We start from the raw sequence: 16,711 nt of genomic DNA, 5'->3' as shown, positions 1-16,711 counted from the left end.
GTGAAGAGAAATGAAATATCTACCACTACAGGCAATACTTGCCAATGTTTTGTGGCTCATCACCTTCTTCCCATTTTTATTGGAACCTTTACTACAAAAATTGCCTTTCCTAATGCTGGAAGAATAAATTCTGTATGTTTTTTTTTTCATGAATATAAATTAGCCACTTGAAAAGTCATTGTGATATATATTCAAAGCACTTGCTAGCCTTCTTGCTCAGAAGATTATCACTCCAGTTTAGGCATAACTGTAAACTGAAGACAATCAAAGGATTGTCACTGATTTGCTGCATGCCAGTCCTGGAGTACCTGTATTGTGATGTTGAGTTCATCATAATGCTCAGTGTTTGGGCATTAACTTGCCTGTTGTTGCAAGCCCATTGTTCCCATTAATCCTGACTGTACCAACCTGAGTTGGCGAACCCTGGACAGCAGTAATAGCAGAAGGCAGGCAAAGAGCTCCAGGCACTCATTAGAGAAAACTTTTCTTTCCTGGCATGGAGGTCCAGAAAGCACCTGGTGTAATAAAAATCTACATAGTTGATTGAAAATGTGATACAACCAACTCTAAATGCAGTCCTGATCCTACAGCAGTCATATTCTGCATTTAAGATTCAGCTGGCAGCTGAACACATGGAAATTAAATCTAGAATGGCTCATATGGTGTAGTCTATTGCAGCACAGTCTATTGCAGAAAGAGTGTAAAGAAGATTCCAATGCCAATTGAGGCAAGATAGGAATCACACTATTTATTTTGCTTCTGACTTTTTGGAATCATTTACATTTTTGTGTTTTGAGGTACTGCCACTTTCAACACATTTGAAGGCTACAAATCAGAATACCAGCAACCCTCTTCACCCTTCTTGGAGACACGGTATCATGCAAAATCTCCAGATAAAATTGTCACTGGATTCAAGAGGAGTTAATGCCCTCCATCTCAATCAGATGTCAGAAATTTATCTCTTGGGTGAGACAGGAGACAAAATAGACTGCAAAGCTTGTCAATTATGCTACTTTATACAAGATCAGAGGTGGATGTTTTGGCCAACTTTTTAAAGTTCTCTCATTCTTGTTGTTTTCCCTCAAAGCCCCTTACATGAATTGCATTTTGGGGATTTATTTATTTTGTTTGTAATCTAGACTACTTGACAGCTTTGACAGCCAGCATGTTCAGGTATGGTGCTTCAGTCATTCAGAGGATTGAGCTCCATAACCACTCTGGGTGAAACAATATACTGCAAGGGCGAGTGGGCAGCTATGCAAAGTATTTTGTATTGCAACAATGATTGCATGCTAAAAGTACTTCATTGGCTGCAAAACACCTTAAGACATAATAAGACAAATGTTCTGTCATGAAAGATTTTTATTTTTCAACGTTTGTCAAAAATCTGGCAATTGAACAAGAGAAGCTCAACACTAGTGATTCCATAGCAGAACAGAAGGTGTTGTGCACAATGTTATAGTGTTGTCTTCCTCCTCCTCCTCCTCTTCTTCCTCTTCATTTTCTATGGTGTGCGGATGGTAGATGGCTAGGTGAGTGATATGTCCAGTGACTTGCAATGCTCAAGACACAAATAAGAGCAAGGTGATGATGAGTGCTTAGCAGAGATGCAGATATACACAGACAATTCATGGCTGTTGGGGAGGAGGTCCAGTAGATACTTGTATATGTTCTTCACCCATAATGCCCTCAATTGCACAAGGGTGATGGTTTGTTTCATCCCTCTGCCCACATAGAGAATGGTTTTCCCTCCAACCCACCCACCATCCCAGCTGTATGGTCCTTTGGGACTGGAAGGATAACCCTATGGGTTTTTTGGTTGCTGGTCCTCTTATTCCATTTGTCCTCCCACATTACAACTGTATTTTAAATCACTTTAACTAACCTACATTCAGTCCCTTCTTCAAATAATCTGTTGAGCGGAATTAATTTTTTTGAAGTTGACTTCTGGCTGGTCACTGGGTGAAGTAGTATTGATGTTCATTCCTCCTGCACTTTATCCTAATTGTCCACCTACGTGGACACGCATTCAACTGCATGCTGAGTTCCTAATTGGCATCTAGGTTTGCATGCTCATTACCAGATCCCCAAAACACACACACTGTTCTGAACTGTGTCATGGCAAGAGAATACAGTTATCAGAGAAAATGCTGATTTTCTTCTTGTGATAAGACAGGAGTGCACAATTGTTTTGTGAGGGTCCAGATTTCCAATCCAAACCCCTTCCATCAATCATTCATGAGATATGTTTTGACTGTATATCACCAAATTCTAAACTTTTTATTCATGTTTAAAGAATGCTTACTGCTACCTCACTTTTCCCACACTGCTCTACTCACTGACACCTCACAATTCCTCCCACTGCATTCTAGCTGTTCCATTCATAGTCCTTTCGCTGTTCCAGTTACTGCCCCTTTGTTGCTCCGCTCTCTGGCCCCTCATTGCTCCACTCACTGACTACTCACTGCTCCGCCCACTGACTCCTTACTGCTCTGCTCACTGACTCCTTGCTGCTCCACTTCGTGCTTCTTCGCTGCTCCCTCAATATCTCCTTGCTGTTCCATTCTTGGCTATCTCATTGCCCCACTCACCATTTCCTTACAGCTGCACTCAGTACAGCTCTGCTATCTCTTTGATGGCTCCTCATTATCCAGTTGCCCTCTTTCTCTTCCACTTACTGCCTCTGCTCTGGTTCATGTGCTACATCTCCAGTGCTCTTTCCACCTTGCCAGACCTATGCCCACCAAAACTTTACCTCATTGCCATACAATGAAAAATCAGTGGACACAAGTACTAGAGTTTTGCATTATTACAGACCTGAGGTCTCTAGTACTGTACTCCATTGTTATACAGTGATATAGACCTGTGCTCACCAGCATTGCCACTGTTTCATAGTGAAAATCCCTATATCAAATGTAAAATTATGTCGACATCTAGAGCTAAAGCTGGATATGGATCTGGACGGGCTCAGGTGATCAGGCTGTCGCATTTTTGGGTCTCCTGGTCCTTGAGTATCTCACCCCTGGATTCCAGATCCTTAGTTCATTTGGACCTGTAGTTCCAGGATCTAGATGCCCAGTAGAGAGGTGTCCTACCTCAGGGCTGCAGCACAGCCTCCACAACACTCCTCCTGGTCTCCAGTCATTTCCCCTGCTAATGTCATGAGCCACTGCTTTTAAGGAGTTGAGCCTTCCCAGGGACTGTTGATAGGCCCACAGCTGGTACAGCTAGCATCAAAAAGTCAGATGGGATAGAGGTGGGGCTGCAAAAACTGGCAACAGTGAGTGCAGGTCTGTTTGGCCATCCTGTGGCCAGATGTGGCTTGTGGACCATGTATAATGCACCAAAGGCATTGGTGAATGTGGATCAGCAATAATAAGGGATCATTGCTAAACTGCATTTGTAAGAAAACTGATGTAGTTGCTAGTAAGTTGTAACTTCTGTCATATGGTCCATTATTAAATCATTGTGTATGACATGCATGTGAATATATATTTCATTTGTATTCTGTATTTTGGAGAAGTACAAATTTGTACTAGATCCCTTGTGTTTAAGATTGTGCTCAAATTATGCAACTATATAAATTGACAACTGTAGAACATCGAACATTACAGCATAGTACAGACCTTTCAGCCCACAATGTTGTGCTGACCTTTTAACCTACTCTAAGGTCAATCTAACCATTCACTCCCACATACTCCTCCATTTTTCTATCATCCATGTGCCTGTCTAAGAGTCTCTTAAATGTCCCTAATGCATCTGCCTCTACCAGCACCCCTGGCAGCACATTCCACTCACCCACCACTCTCTGTATATAAAAAAAAGCTTACCTCTGATATGCCCCCTGTACTTTCCTCCAATCACTTTAAAATTATGCCCCCTCGTGTTAGCCATTTCCACCCTGGGAAAAAATCTCTGGCTGTCCACTCGATCTGTGCCCCTTATCTTGTACACCTCTATCACATCACCTCTCATTCTCCTTCGCTCCAAAGAGAAGCTCGCTCAACCTGTCCTCATAAGACATGCTCTCCAATCCAGGTAGTATCCTGGTAAATCTCCTCTGCACCCTTTCTAAAGCTTTCACATCCTTCCTAGAGCGAGGCGACCAGAACTGAACACAATATTCTAAGTGTGGTCTAACCAGGGTTTATAGAGCTGCAACATTACCTCGTGGCCTTTTGAACTCAATCCCCCGTCAGATGTTGAAATTGAACCAATGATCTGAAATTAATATCCAAGTGAATCCAATGTACTTTGGTGTAATTTTGCATCTTTTTTGTAGTCCATTCATCCAGGTTTATTTGGACTTAAAGTCCCATTCCATAGAAAAACAAATTACATTTTTTATTTGTGAATTGCGCAGTATACCTATATATAACATATTGAATGTAACAATAGAACATAGAAAACCTACAGCACAATTCAGGCCCTTTGGCCCACAAAGCTGTGCCGAACATGTCACTGCCTTAGAGATTACTAGGCTTACCCATAGCTCTCTATTTTTCTAAGCTCCATGTACCTATCCAAAAGTCTCTTAAAAGACCCCATCGTATCCACCATTGCCGGCAGCCCATTCCACGCACATTATTGAATCATGTAACCTGGATTCAATAAAATTTCCAACTATAATCTGACTTGGAAATCAAATTGTTTAACTATTTCTTTCTCCTTTCATTATTCATGATGCATTTCAAAGTCTTGCTATTGTCAGATCAGACTTCTGACAATTGCAGTTTTGCAAACAGCATGGGATCATGAGGAATCTATAACTGAAAATGATTGGTGATTGTGGTAGGGTATAGGTGGTGGAATTTGGGGGAGCCAGGCAATGCTGGATGGTTGGGTACAGGGGAGAGATTAGAGAGAACCCAGCACTGAAAGAAATGAGGTTGGAAGGTATGAGATTGGAGGGCCTGAGTAATGTTTGGGATTGTGGTAGGTGATATCAGTGCCTGGAATTCTGGGGATCATAGAGTTGCAGAGTGGGAGGTCAGGTTCTGGGAGTTGAGGGGTGATGTGAGGAGGGAAGAGACTTGGGACTTGATATGGGCGGAAATAGTGTGGAGATTGGGGGTTGCTGAGGGGGCCAATGTGTGATGGTTTGTTGACTTGATAGTTTATTGACTTGGTTCATATTTTACTCTGGACAAAATCAATTAAAATTCTAGATAACAATTCATAAAGATTAAACATGAGAACAATCGCTAGCAAATGAACATAGCCAGTTAAATAATGAAATGTTGCCCTGCTCCTCTTGAAGCTGTGTTTTCTGGTGCATTGCAAGAAGATTTGATATGGAATGATGTAAAGTTCTGGCACTTAAGTAAAAGATACTCAATAAACATATTATAAGTTTTGTTCATTCCAGCGATGGTAATTTTCAGCAGATTGATTACTATTAAACAAATTCCCTGGCACTAAAAATGTTGCTTCTTCAGGTTATTTAAAAATAGTAAATTAAAGATATTATGTTTTTTTTCTTGGCCTGTCATCTTTCTCTCTTCCCATCTTTCTTTCTCTTTGTTTAATTCACTTTTTTAATATGATTTGCCATTGAATTCACTCTGCCAATATATACTGCCTGGTTCAGAGTCTGAGGATTTTTCAATTTGATTGGTGAAGGAGGCGGAGGGCGCCATTCTAAAATGCAGATCCTCTACAAAAACACATTGAATGTATGCAAGTGTAATAAACTGCTGATGCTATTTATTTGCCATTAATAAAATGTATTAAATGTACCAAACATGATAAATCATAAAGAAATTATCTCAAATTATTGCCTTCCAATTTCTCTTTTTGATTTTTAGACTTATCAGTGAATTCAACAAAATATAGGCTAAGAAAAATTCTTTGTTCTGAAATCTGTCCTAAGTGTCTAGTGAACCCAAGAGTAACTATAATGTTAAGTGGGAAATTTAGATGATGAAATTAATGATGTTGATGCAGTAATTTGTCCAGTCTTACTAAGATTTTTAGATTGTACATGTACTCTCCTTATTAATTACTCTAGTCTTCAACATAAGTCTGTGTATTATGTGTGCTTGTGTGTGTGTGTGTGTGTGTGTGTGTGTGTGTGTATGCGTGAGTGTTTGTGTACTTATGGCACAATTGGTCTCAAAGAACCTCTACCTCATCAAGACGGCTCTACTCTCTCTACACTCATGACTGTGTGGCTAGGTACAGCTCAAAAACCATCAATAAAATTGCCGATGACACCACTGTTGTTGGCAGCATGGCAGATGGCGACAAGGAGGCATACAGGAGTGAGATAGATCAGCTGGTTGAGTGGTGTTTCAACAACAACCTCGCACTCAATATCAGCAAGACCAAGGAATTGATTGTGGACTTCAGGAAGGGGAGGCTGAGAGAATACACACCAGTCTTCATTGGGGGGGGGAATGGTGTCAGCAGTGGAAAGGGTGAGCAGCTTCAAGTTCCTGACTGTGAACATCTCAGAGGATCTGTCTTGGGTCCAACACATTGATGCAATCACGAAGAAGGCACGCCAGCAGCTCTACTTCATTAGGAGTTTGAGGAGATTTGGTATGTCACCAAAGACTCTTTCAGATATACCGTAGGGAGCATTCTGACTGGTTGCATCACCGCCTGGTATGGAGGCTCCAATGTGCAGGATCGCAAAAGGCTGCAGGGGGTTGTAGACTCAGCCAACTCCATCACGGGCACAACTTTTCCTGCTGTCGAGGACATCTTCAGGAGACTGTGCCTCAAGAAGGCAGTATCCATCATTATAGACCCTCACCACTCGGAACATGCTCTCTTCACGTTACTACCATCAGGGAGGAGGGACAGGAGCCTGAAGACTCGCACTCAATGTTTCAGGAACAGCTTCTTCCCCTCTGTCATCAGATTTCTGATTGGTCCATGAACCCATGAACACTACCTCATTATTCCTCTTTTGCACTATTTATTTATTTTTGTAACTTATAGTAATTTTTATGTCTTTATGTCTTGCTCTGTACTGCTGCTGAAAAACATCAAATTTCACTACATATATCAGTGATAATAAACCAGATTCTGATTCTGAGATAATGACTTTTTTTCCTGATTTTTACGTAATTGTTGTGTGCCTAGGTAGTGTGTTTTGCTTATATGGTGGCTTGTTTTACTTATTTGTAATTTTTAATTTTGCAGCTGGGATCTTCATCTGCAGTGCCATTTACTTCCATTTTCTCTCAGCTGTTCATGACTGTAGTAGTTCCACTCATTATAGGGCAGGTAAGCACGATTACAGATATTTCATGTTTTCCCTGTGTGACAGCTTCTCTTGTAATGATATTGTTTCTCCAAATCTTAAATATGAATGTCTATGAGTGATATGCAGCAAATCAAGCAGAAATCAAGTTATAGATTTAAGAAAGAGATCTATGTATCTTTTTTTTCTAGTGTATGTTGAATAAGTAATAAACCAGTTTCAGCTCAAGGAAATCCGACATCCCATTTAACAGCATCAAGTAATGCTTTAAGTCATGGTATTGTTTCTATATATTTAGTTGTAATTGGCATAAAATATAAGATTCTAAAAAAAATCTTCAGACATTTATTGTGTACCTATTTTTTAACTAATCATTAAATTAAAAGCTAAATAAAACAGCAAAAAGCTTGTTGAGAGAGGTATTTAATGATGAACTAGATTACTTTGGTGGCTAGCCAGTAGTTCCATCAAAAAATGCCTGTATGCTGCAGAGTGTCTTAGTGCGTTCTGGACTTCTGGTCATGTTCATTGCAACACATCTCTATGGAATGAGCTGGAGATCAGATGCTGGTTATTTTGAGATTAAGACCCCTTAGTTCAAGACACCCTGGACAAGTGAAACATTATCCCTGCATTTGCCCTGTCAAGACCTGTGAGAATGTTTTATGTGTCATTGATATCACCTCATTCTTCTACATTCCAGACTGCATAATCTCTCATCACAAAAAAAAACCCTAATGCAAGGAATCAGTCTAGTGAGCCTATGTTATACTCTCTCTGCCCTAGGTAAAACCTTCCTTACGTAGGGAGAGCAAACCTTTACACAATTGTCCAGGTGCAATTTCACCAAGGCTTTTTTTTTGCGCAGTAAAACATCTTTATTCTTGTTCTCAAATTCTCTTTCAATAAAAGCCAACATGCCATTTGACTTCCTGATTGCTTGCTGCATCTGCACTTTACCTTTCAGTGACTTGTGCACAAGGACATCCAGGTTTCTGAAACAACAATCCTCCCCAGACTCTCACAATTTAAAAAATACTCCCCTTTTCTATTTTTTTCTGAACAAAGAAGATTTCACCACATTATATGACATCTGCCATGTCCTCACCCATTCACTTAAACTGCCTATATCCCCCTGTAGGTTCTCTGCAACCTCTTTACAAAGTTACATTGCCACCCAGCTTTGTACCGTCAACAACTGGGATTATATTGCACTTGACCCTGTCATCGATGTAGATAGTCAACAGCTTTGCCCAGCACAGATCTCTGCGGCATCCCATTAGTTACTGTCTCCTAGTATTCTATTTAAATATTGGTCGAGGTTTGTTTACTGTCATACCTTTTAATGTAGTTTCCCAAATTACTGTAGCCATGGCCTCACACCTTAGTTTATTTTGTCTAGATTTAAGAGCCTAGTTTGAGATTGGTTGTTCACAACTTTATCCTAAATTGTGTAGGGACTCATTTCCTATGTCTTGCATACAGATTAATGATGGAAGCATTATGGCATATAACACAGAATTTATAAATACCATTGCCCTTCCTTAGCAACATTACTCTCAAATGATGGTAGTCAGATTTTGGCCTTAAAACAGTGGAGTGTCTAATGATAGCCGCTAACGTTTATAAGTAGAGCAGCAGCCTTAAGGGGTCAACCATGAATCTACAGCTGTTGTCTGAGTTGCATTACCCTGCAGTTAGCTATGAGAAAACAACACTTCACTGTTGACATAGCCGTTGACATGTATTGCATGTTCAATGTTCCCATATTAGCAAGGTAGATTTAATTAGACTCACCACAGAAAGTAACAAAAGCTGTTCCAAGACTTGGTATCTTTTAACAATGTTAGAGTTAAATATCCTCTCTACCAATGAAAATTCAATATTTTAAGTTTTGAGTCTCATTCCTGCACTTTGATTAGTTGTTTTGAGATTTTAGAAAAACATTTTAAAACATTGCACTTTTCAATTTTTCCTTTGTCCTGCAATCTAATGTTTCTTTTCCTCCAATCCAATGTTTCTTTTCCTTTCTTTGTCTGATTTGGCATTGAGTTTGCCCATCAGTTCTTCCACCTCTTCATTCTTCCACCTCTTCAGTTCCGATTTCTCAGTCCTTCTCTCTGATTAGTTGTGCTGTTTGCTAAGGTATAAGCTGCAAGGTTTTCCCTCACTATGATGTTATCAGATTATGCTTCTAGTATCTTGCTCCACAAAAGATTAAAAAATAATCATGCAAGTGAAAGACCAACAAACGGTAAAGTGACCTTTGACACCAAATCTGAGCTATTGGGCCAGATTGTACTGATAGTTAGCCAGTAGTCCCACTGGAAATCACCAGCTAGCAGCACAGTGACAGTGCCTGTAGCACATTGTTAGGGGAGAAAACAAAGGGAATGTTTATGGTAGGGCAGTGACCAAGATTATCCAATCACATAAATGGTGTTGGTACCACCCAAGAGAGGGTGCCAAATGTTTGTTATTCATAGTTAGTATCTCTGAATGACTGTACACAGAGTGAGATGAATAAAAAATATAAAGAAATGAATGCTGGAACTGTGAGATGCAGAACACAATTCTTGTCAGAAATGTGAAATAAAGGAGAATGCTGGAAGTACTCAGAAGAGCAGGTGGCATCTCTGGAGGGAGGAAAACAGAGTTAATGTTACAGGTAGATGACCATACATCAGAACTGTCCAGATCTGACACAAACAGGAAATGTTGATTCTCTGAAATTGTTGAATTCAATGTTGAGTCTTGAGGGAAGATGAGGTGCAGTTCCTCGAGCTTATGTTGGCCTTCATTGGAAAAGGTGGAGGCCAAAGACAGAGATCAGACAAGGAGTAAGATGGGAATGAAGGTGACAGGCAATTGGATGCTCAGGGTCACACTTGACTGAACTGATGTGTGCTGCAAAGTGTTCACCCAATCTGCATTTGGTTTCTCCAGTGCAGAGGAAACCACACTATGAGCAGAGTGCCTTACATGAAATTGGAAGAAGTGCATGTGAATTGCTGCTTCACTGGAAGACAAGTGTTGTTGGTGTCATGTAAGAGAGGGTGCTGAATACTTATTAATCACAGCTGAGCTAACTGGAGGAGTGCAAATAGAAGGAGATAAATGAGAGCTGGAGTACAAAAAATATTGCTGGAACAGTGAGGTGCAGAGCACAACAGTTGCTGGAATTTGGAAAAAAAAGAGAATGTTGGGGAAATGAAGGACAGTTTAAATGGGATGTCAGAAATTACAAAAGCCTAGGGTAGACAGGAATAATCTTTTTTCCCTTGGAAGAGGGGACATTATTGTAAGGATTAGAAAGATTTTCACCTTAAGTGTGTGGAGCTAGAAACCTTCATCACATTCAAAAGGTACCTGAATGAGCCCTTGTACAACTGTAACTCACTAGTCCCCAGACCATGAGCTGGATGTAACCCAAGTAGTTCTATTTTTGGCCAGCCTGAACAAAGCCAGTCGTGATGTCACTCTGTGCTTTAAAAAAAAATTCAAAACTTGAGAGTTTTCTTGAGTGATCTGATTGGGATACGTGGAGGAAGTTGAATGCAGGTGGGGTGAATCAAAGTTTTCATAGGTATCAAAATAGTGTAACAAAAGATATTTTCTTTTTTTATCAATAAATATACATATACAATATCTTAAGACAACTCATACATTAGTTAACAAAACTATTGGTGGTAGGCAATCACCATCACAATGGCATTTCTGTCATTTTGTTTATTCTTATTTGTGAAACTTCACTTTCTTGGTTTGTGTGACGGCTTGCTTCTTATTTATTTTTCAAATGACTTCTTGACTTAACAAGAAGAGATTTGAAATTATCTGTGGGGGACCTATATCTCTAAAACAAGTAGATTAGTATTCAAAGCAGTTGTTAACCATTCCCTATTTCATAGAGAAAAATTCTTTTCTTTCAGTTTTTAAAGACAAAATAAAAATTCAAATAATTGCAGGCATAAGCTTCATTAGGGATCATAAGAATGGGTTTGTAGACTGAAGCACATGACTTTGTTCAATTTTAATAATCATATAACTCAAAGAAATTTATCAGCTAGAACATGCCCAGTGCATCTCACTGCCTGCACTCCCCATTGAGGTAACTTTTGTTGTGCACTTATCTGATTATCTGAACTTCTGGAGTGATAAATCTGAATCTAAAATGATGAGCCCTGCAAGACAGCAGGATCTTATGTACCTAACTGCTATTACATGGTGGAGCAAAGGTAAGAACAACTCTTCTTGTGAAATGGCAGTAACAAAAACTTTGACAGCTGGCCATACCACTGGCTTTGCCAAGCATCAAAGCAAATGTTTTATTGAATTTCTAGATGTTCCTAACATTCAGGAGTATTCTAAAACTATTAAAAGTCATATTAAAAATCTTTTCTAAAAAATACCGAAAACGCCAAACGTGGATAATTAAAAAACATTGAAACAAGCACAATTTAAAATAGTTACTTAACCTTATTTTTACTACTCTTCCTTGTGTCAGTTCCTGTCCTTCAGATGAGTGGAGTTGAGGATCGTGCTTTAGATTTAGTAAACAGATTTCCCAGTTTAAGTGCCAGTGAATTCAATAAGTTTATGTTCCTCCACAGAAGTTGGAACTGGGGAATCAGTGGCAGACCTTCACTAATAAGTTCAGCATTTATATATTTGCACCAAAATCCCAAACTTGCTGATAACTACAAGGGTAAATGCTGGTACTTTTGCACAGAACTGTTTGCATTTCCCAGATTGCATCTGTCACCCCTCTCCTTTGTTAAACTCCATGTGGAGTCCAACAGTTTAACCCAGTCTTGTTGGGATTCCCCAGCATTGCCCGTCTATCTGCTCCTACGTCAGTCATGTAGAATTAGGAAACCCATTCATCCAAATGGAGATTCTTGACATAGAGAACAGGGAATGTAATTTTTTAAATTATCTACTGTACTTCCATGCATTTATTAATTTCTGAGCACTTTAACATTTTAATTCTCTTTATTTTTTTTATTTTCACTATTTTGTACACAGTTATTTAAAAAAATTAAAAAAACAAGCACAATGCTCTGACAGAGCCTAAAGCTTTACACCCTAATTTGTCTTCAGTCTCAGGTATCATGCAACTCTGGGTCAGAACTACACTGAGTCTACTCCCTGCTCAGCCTTGTACTACAGGGTGCTGCTGCTCCACAAGATTGGCTGTTCAGATTGGCATCGTCCTTTCTGCAAGTTTAGTAACTTTGAATTTGTTGACGCCCTCCTCAGCTTTGGCTGTTTTCCCGCTCCCAACTCAAATTTAGTATTAACCAAAGTTAGAAATTTTCTTTTTGATTCCAAAGTCTAAATCATTAACATAAGCTGTGAACCACAGTAGTCCGAGCATTCATCCCATTTCCAACTCTCTGACACTTCAGGGGCTATCCTTTATCCCACCTTAATCCCTTATGTCCTGAAGCCAGATGTCTATCCATTTTCCCCTAATTCTGCACTTTCTGAACTTATTGATTCATCTTTTTCTATATAATTACAGGACAAGGGCATGGTTAGCATTTAATGCCCATCCCTAATTGCCCTTGAGAAAGTACAGATGAGCTGCTTCTGTGAGCAATTCACTCCTCGTGGTAAGGCACTTCCACCGTGCTGTTAAATTTAAAGTATTTCAGGATTTTGATCCAGAGGCAATATTCTTGAATTGCAAATTGTTTATTTGAATTCTTGATGACTTGAATCTCAGAATCTAATATTTGAAGATCTCTAAATTTGCTCTGCCCACAAGTGAAAACAGTTGTAGTGTTCTCATGTGCCAGTAATGCTTGTCCTTCTAAGTGGTAGAGATTATGGCTTTGTGAGGTGCTCTTAGGAAAACCTTTGGGAGTTGCTGTCATGCATCCTATAGATCTTCTGATTGGGTTGACAGCTTAGATTGAAAGCCCAAGAATTAAGTTTGGTTGCCTTACCAACAACATTAATTTTCAGGATTTCAAATCTGAAAACTTGTTTTAATAGGAGGACCACACCAAGGTTGCTGTCTTCTTCCAACAAAATCTGTCCAGAATTCCTGAAGAACATCAGGACATAGGGAAGAAAGTGGCTAGCAAAGTTGCTTACCAACATCTACTGCACTGTAACCATTCCAAGCATCTGACATCAATTCAAGATCGTCGAGCCAGGGAAGTTGCTTAATGATCCACACAGCTACATTCCTGACACCCTGCTCTCAATAAGATATAAAGCTTGGAATGGCCCCTTTTAAATAGATTGATCCCTGGCCTAGAGGCACTGATTCCCTCTCAACAGACAGGTTTTCACACAAGTGTAACTGTTTCAAGTAGTCATTGTTCTCTCACACTGAGGCCAGATTTCTAGATGTCCTAAAGACAGAAGCCATGTCTGTTGACCTCTGTTGTGCAGATAACAGTATGGCACACAGCATGCTGCTGAAAACCTCTAAAAGCATTTCTGTATGAAAATCCTACAACTAATAATTCCATATTGCCAAATGACAGTTCCATGTGCACCTCAGAGATCAAATCAGCCACCCAAACATAATCAATAATGGACCCCACAGGGATCATTCTGGCACCAGCCTCTTCAACATATGTACCAGGGACCAGGTTTGACAGGCTAAAGAACTTAAGGACATTGAGGAAACACTCAGATAAAATCTATGTCCTCTGAAAATAAGTCAGTAAATGAAGGCCTCCACTCAGCACTGCCAAGACTGATTTAGTCTTCTATGTGAGCAATTTGAAAGCCAGGAAAGGGCTGCATGTCTAGTTTTGTGCCAACCCTTCACTTATGGTCCAATACCAAGACACTGTTGTTAAGCCAGATCATATACTCTCTTACCAAGAACTCCTCCAGAACATCAGACCAAAGGTCAAGGTAGGACTGAATCTCATACGAAAGCTGCTAGGTACCACCTTGGGCTTCAGTCCTAGACAGCACTTCTTCACCTGCCCTGGTCTAGCCAAAACAAAAAAGTACTGTTGCTCAACCTGCCTCAGGAACTACCACTTAAATCTGATCAACTAGATAACCTGTACCTCCCAGATGGACAAATAACAGGCACATGAAAATACTATGACCTCCAAGTTATATGCCATCCTCTCTTCTATTATTACTGGTTCAAAATCTTAGAGCTTCCTATGTAACAGCACTGGTAGTATCTTCACCAGAAAATTTGCAGAAGTTCAAGAAAGTCAGTTAATTCCCCTTCCAAAGGGCAATAAGTGCTGCCTTTTCCAGATATGATTTCATATGACTGAGTAAGAAAAAGGATCCCGACTCACCTGTTTGCCAATCACCCTTCCATTTGGCTCCTAGTCTGGCAAAATATCAGTTTTGAATTTTCATGCATGCCTTCTAATCCTTCCATTTCTTTGTCCCACCATAGGCTCATAATCTCTTCTAGTTCTACATCCTTGAGATCTTGCTGTCATCCAGATCTGTCCTTGTGTGCATCCTTGGTTTTATTCTCTGCACTGTTGTTGCTGACACTTTCCTGCTGAGGTGCTCAGCTCCAGAATTCGCTCTCTGAATCTCTCTTTAAATCTATCTCGTCTCCTTTAAAATACTCCTTAAAATCTGCTACTGACCAAGCATAGCTATGCTAATAATTCCTTTAAGTAGGTCAGTGCCAAATTTTCTTCAATAATGGCTCCTGTGAAACAGATTGAGATGCCAAATAAAGACCTATATTAGCCCATAATGAAAATTGGTGGGATTTTTGAAGGGAATGTCAGCAGTTCCTCTTGCGATTACTGACATTTCCTGTCATAACCGTCAGTGATTTTAGGATTTTCATACAAATGTAGAAGTTCTGACCCGTTAAGTCCATGTGCAACTAGTCTTTCTCTGTTGCATGTTGATGAGAATTTATAATTAAAGTGAACTATTTATATGCCATGTAAAACCATACTTGGAAACATTTCATGCATCTTGTGAGCTTAAGTTAAGTCTGCTCTTTCCATGTATTAATAATCATTTCTTTGGTGCATTGCCATTCACACATTTGTAAAGTGCCACAGCATTAGATTAAATCTTAATTACGAATAAAGTATTGCAGAAGTGGAGTAAGATGAATGGAATTTAAATTTACATACAGTTGGCATAACATGTAAATTAAACCAAATTGTATAGTCAAACTCATTCTTTGCCAGACTGCTGCACAGCATCTGCAGCCTCATTGCTTACTCTGCAGACAGTTCACACTTGATAATGAGCCTTTCATGAATATTTCTCTGCTGGAAACTTAATTCCAATGGGTCTGTGTTTAGACCTAGCACTCCTTTTGCTGGACAATATTGAAAGGAAACATGGGCATTAGAGGCACACAGGCAGCTATGTGGGTCACATGGGAGGAGGAATTGAAGCCCTCATAACCAAGGCCTTATCCACTCAGGATTTGGAGGGACCCACTTTTATCTCTGAGGACCACCATCAATGCTGGCTGTGCTTCAACAAAACAGTCCTCACTGAGACGCTTGACCTACTGTGACCTTAAGGCTCCCATGTCCACCTGGATTGCTCACACATTTTAAGTCAAAGTCATGATTGCTCTCAACTTCCTACCTTCAGGTTCATTGTCGGCTTCATCTATGCCATATCTCACAGTTTAATCCTCACTGCAGCAGAGAGATCACCTAACTCTGTACTTGGGGTAGCAACACTATTTACCTTTTCTTCAGCCCAGAGGATGAGGCAATCTGAGCACAAGTATCTGTTACCTCTGCAGGTCTTCCCAAAGCGCGCATGCTCATGAGCTACACAGATCCAGGTTAAATCTCCAGAGCAACCTTCTGCCAAGATGGCCTGGCTGTAATCATGGAGGGTTTCCTTGGTTCCCCATCAGGTTACCTCTCAAAGTCTTTTTTGTGAATTTTGCACTATGCATCCTCCCCTCTCCTAGAACCGTTGCAGGCATTTTTTGCACAGCAGTCACTCTGTCCAAGTTGCAGCAGTGGTCTCTGTTGGTGCTTGTGCCCTTTAAGAGCTGGGTCCAAAGACTGCAACCACACTTCTGACAGCCGGCCTCTTTGTGACATTGAAACATGTCAACTTATTAGTGAAGCTGGAACAGCGTGCAGTTTCACCAGAGGACCTGACAACATGATTCAATAAGGATTGCATTTGAAAATTCACAGTACTAAGGCACTTTTGATAAGTGTTAGTTCACCACATAATGCAGTTTTAGCACATGCAAAATAGAAAAGGGTTTTCTAAGTTTTCTCTCTCCCCCTCTCTCCCCATCTCTCTCTCTCCCCCCTCTCTCTCCCCCTCTCTCCCCATCTCTCTCTCTCCCCCCTCTCTCTCCCCCTCTCTCCCCATCTCTCTCTCTCCCCCCCTCTCCCCCCCTCTCCCCCCCCTCTCCCCCCCCCTCTCCCCCCCCTCTCTCCCCCCCTCTCTCCCCCCTCTCTCCCCCCCCTCTGCCACCCCCTCTCCCCCCCCTCTCCCACCCCCTCTCCCCCTCTCTCTCCCCCTCTCTCTCCCCCTCTCTCTCCC

The 16,711-nt window shown here is 40.5% G+C and overlaps 1 protein-coding gene across 3 annotated transcripts in view; it reads left to right on the top strand.

The window, feature by feature from the left end:
• The window catches only part of slc10a7 (solute carrier family 10 member 7), a 187,179-nt gene that overhangs the window by 131,602 nt on the left and 38,866 nt on the right, over positions 1-16,711 (top strand). For 2 of the 3 annotated variants that reach the window (XR_007955873.1, XM_052010338.1), the window contains exon 7: positions 7,153-7,236. Coding sequence is in view for 2 of the 3 variants with exons in the window: in XM_052010338.1 (XP_051866298.1) it covers positions 7,153-7,236 (84 nt within the window). In the remaining variant the exon portion in view is untranslated. Of the gene's footprint in view, positions 1-7,152; positions 7,237-13,213; positions 13,408-16,711 lie in introns of those variants that run through there. The other variant, XM_052010340.1, reaches the window with a different exon arrangement.

The sequence above is a fragment of the Pristis pectinata genome, chromosome 2 (genome assembly GCF_009764475.1).
Source record: "Pristis pectinata isolate sPriPec2 chromosome 2, sPriPec2.1.pri, whole genome shotgun sequence".
NCBI lineage: Eukaryota > Metazoa > Chordata > Chondrichthyes > Rhinopristiformes > Pristidae > Pristis > Pristis pectinata.
Note: the sequence above shows the minus strand (reverse complement) of the source record. Positions and strands in the feature narration are given on the sequence as shown.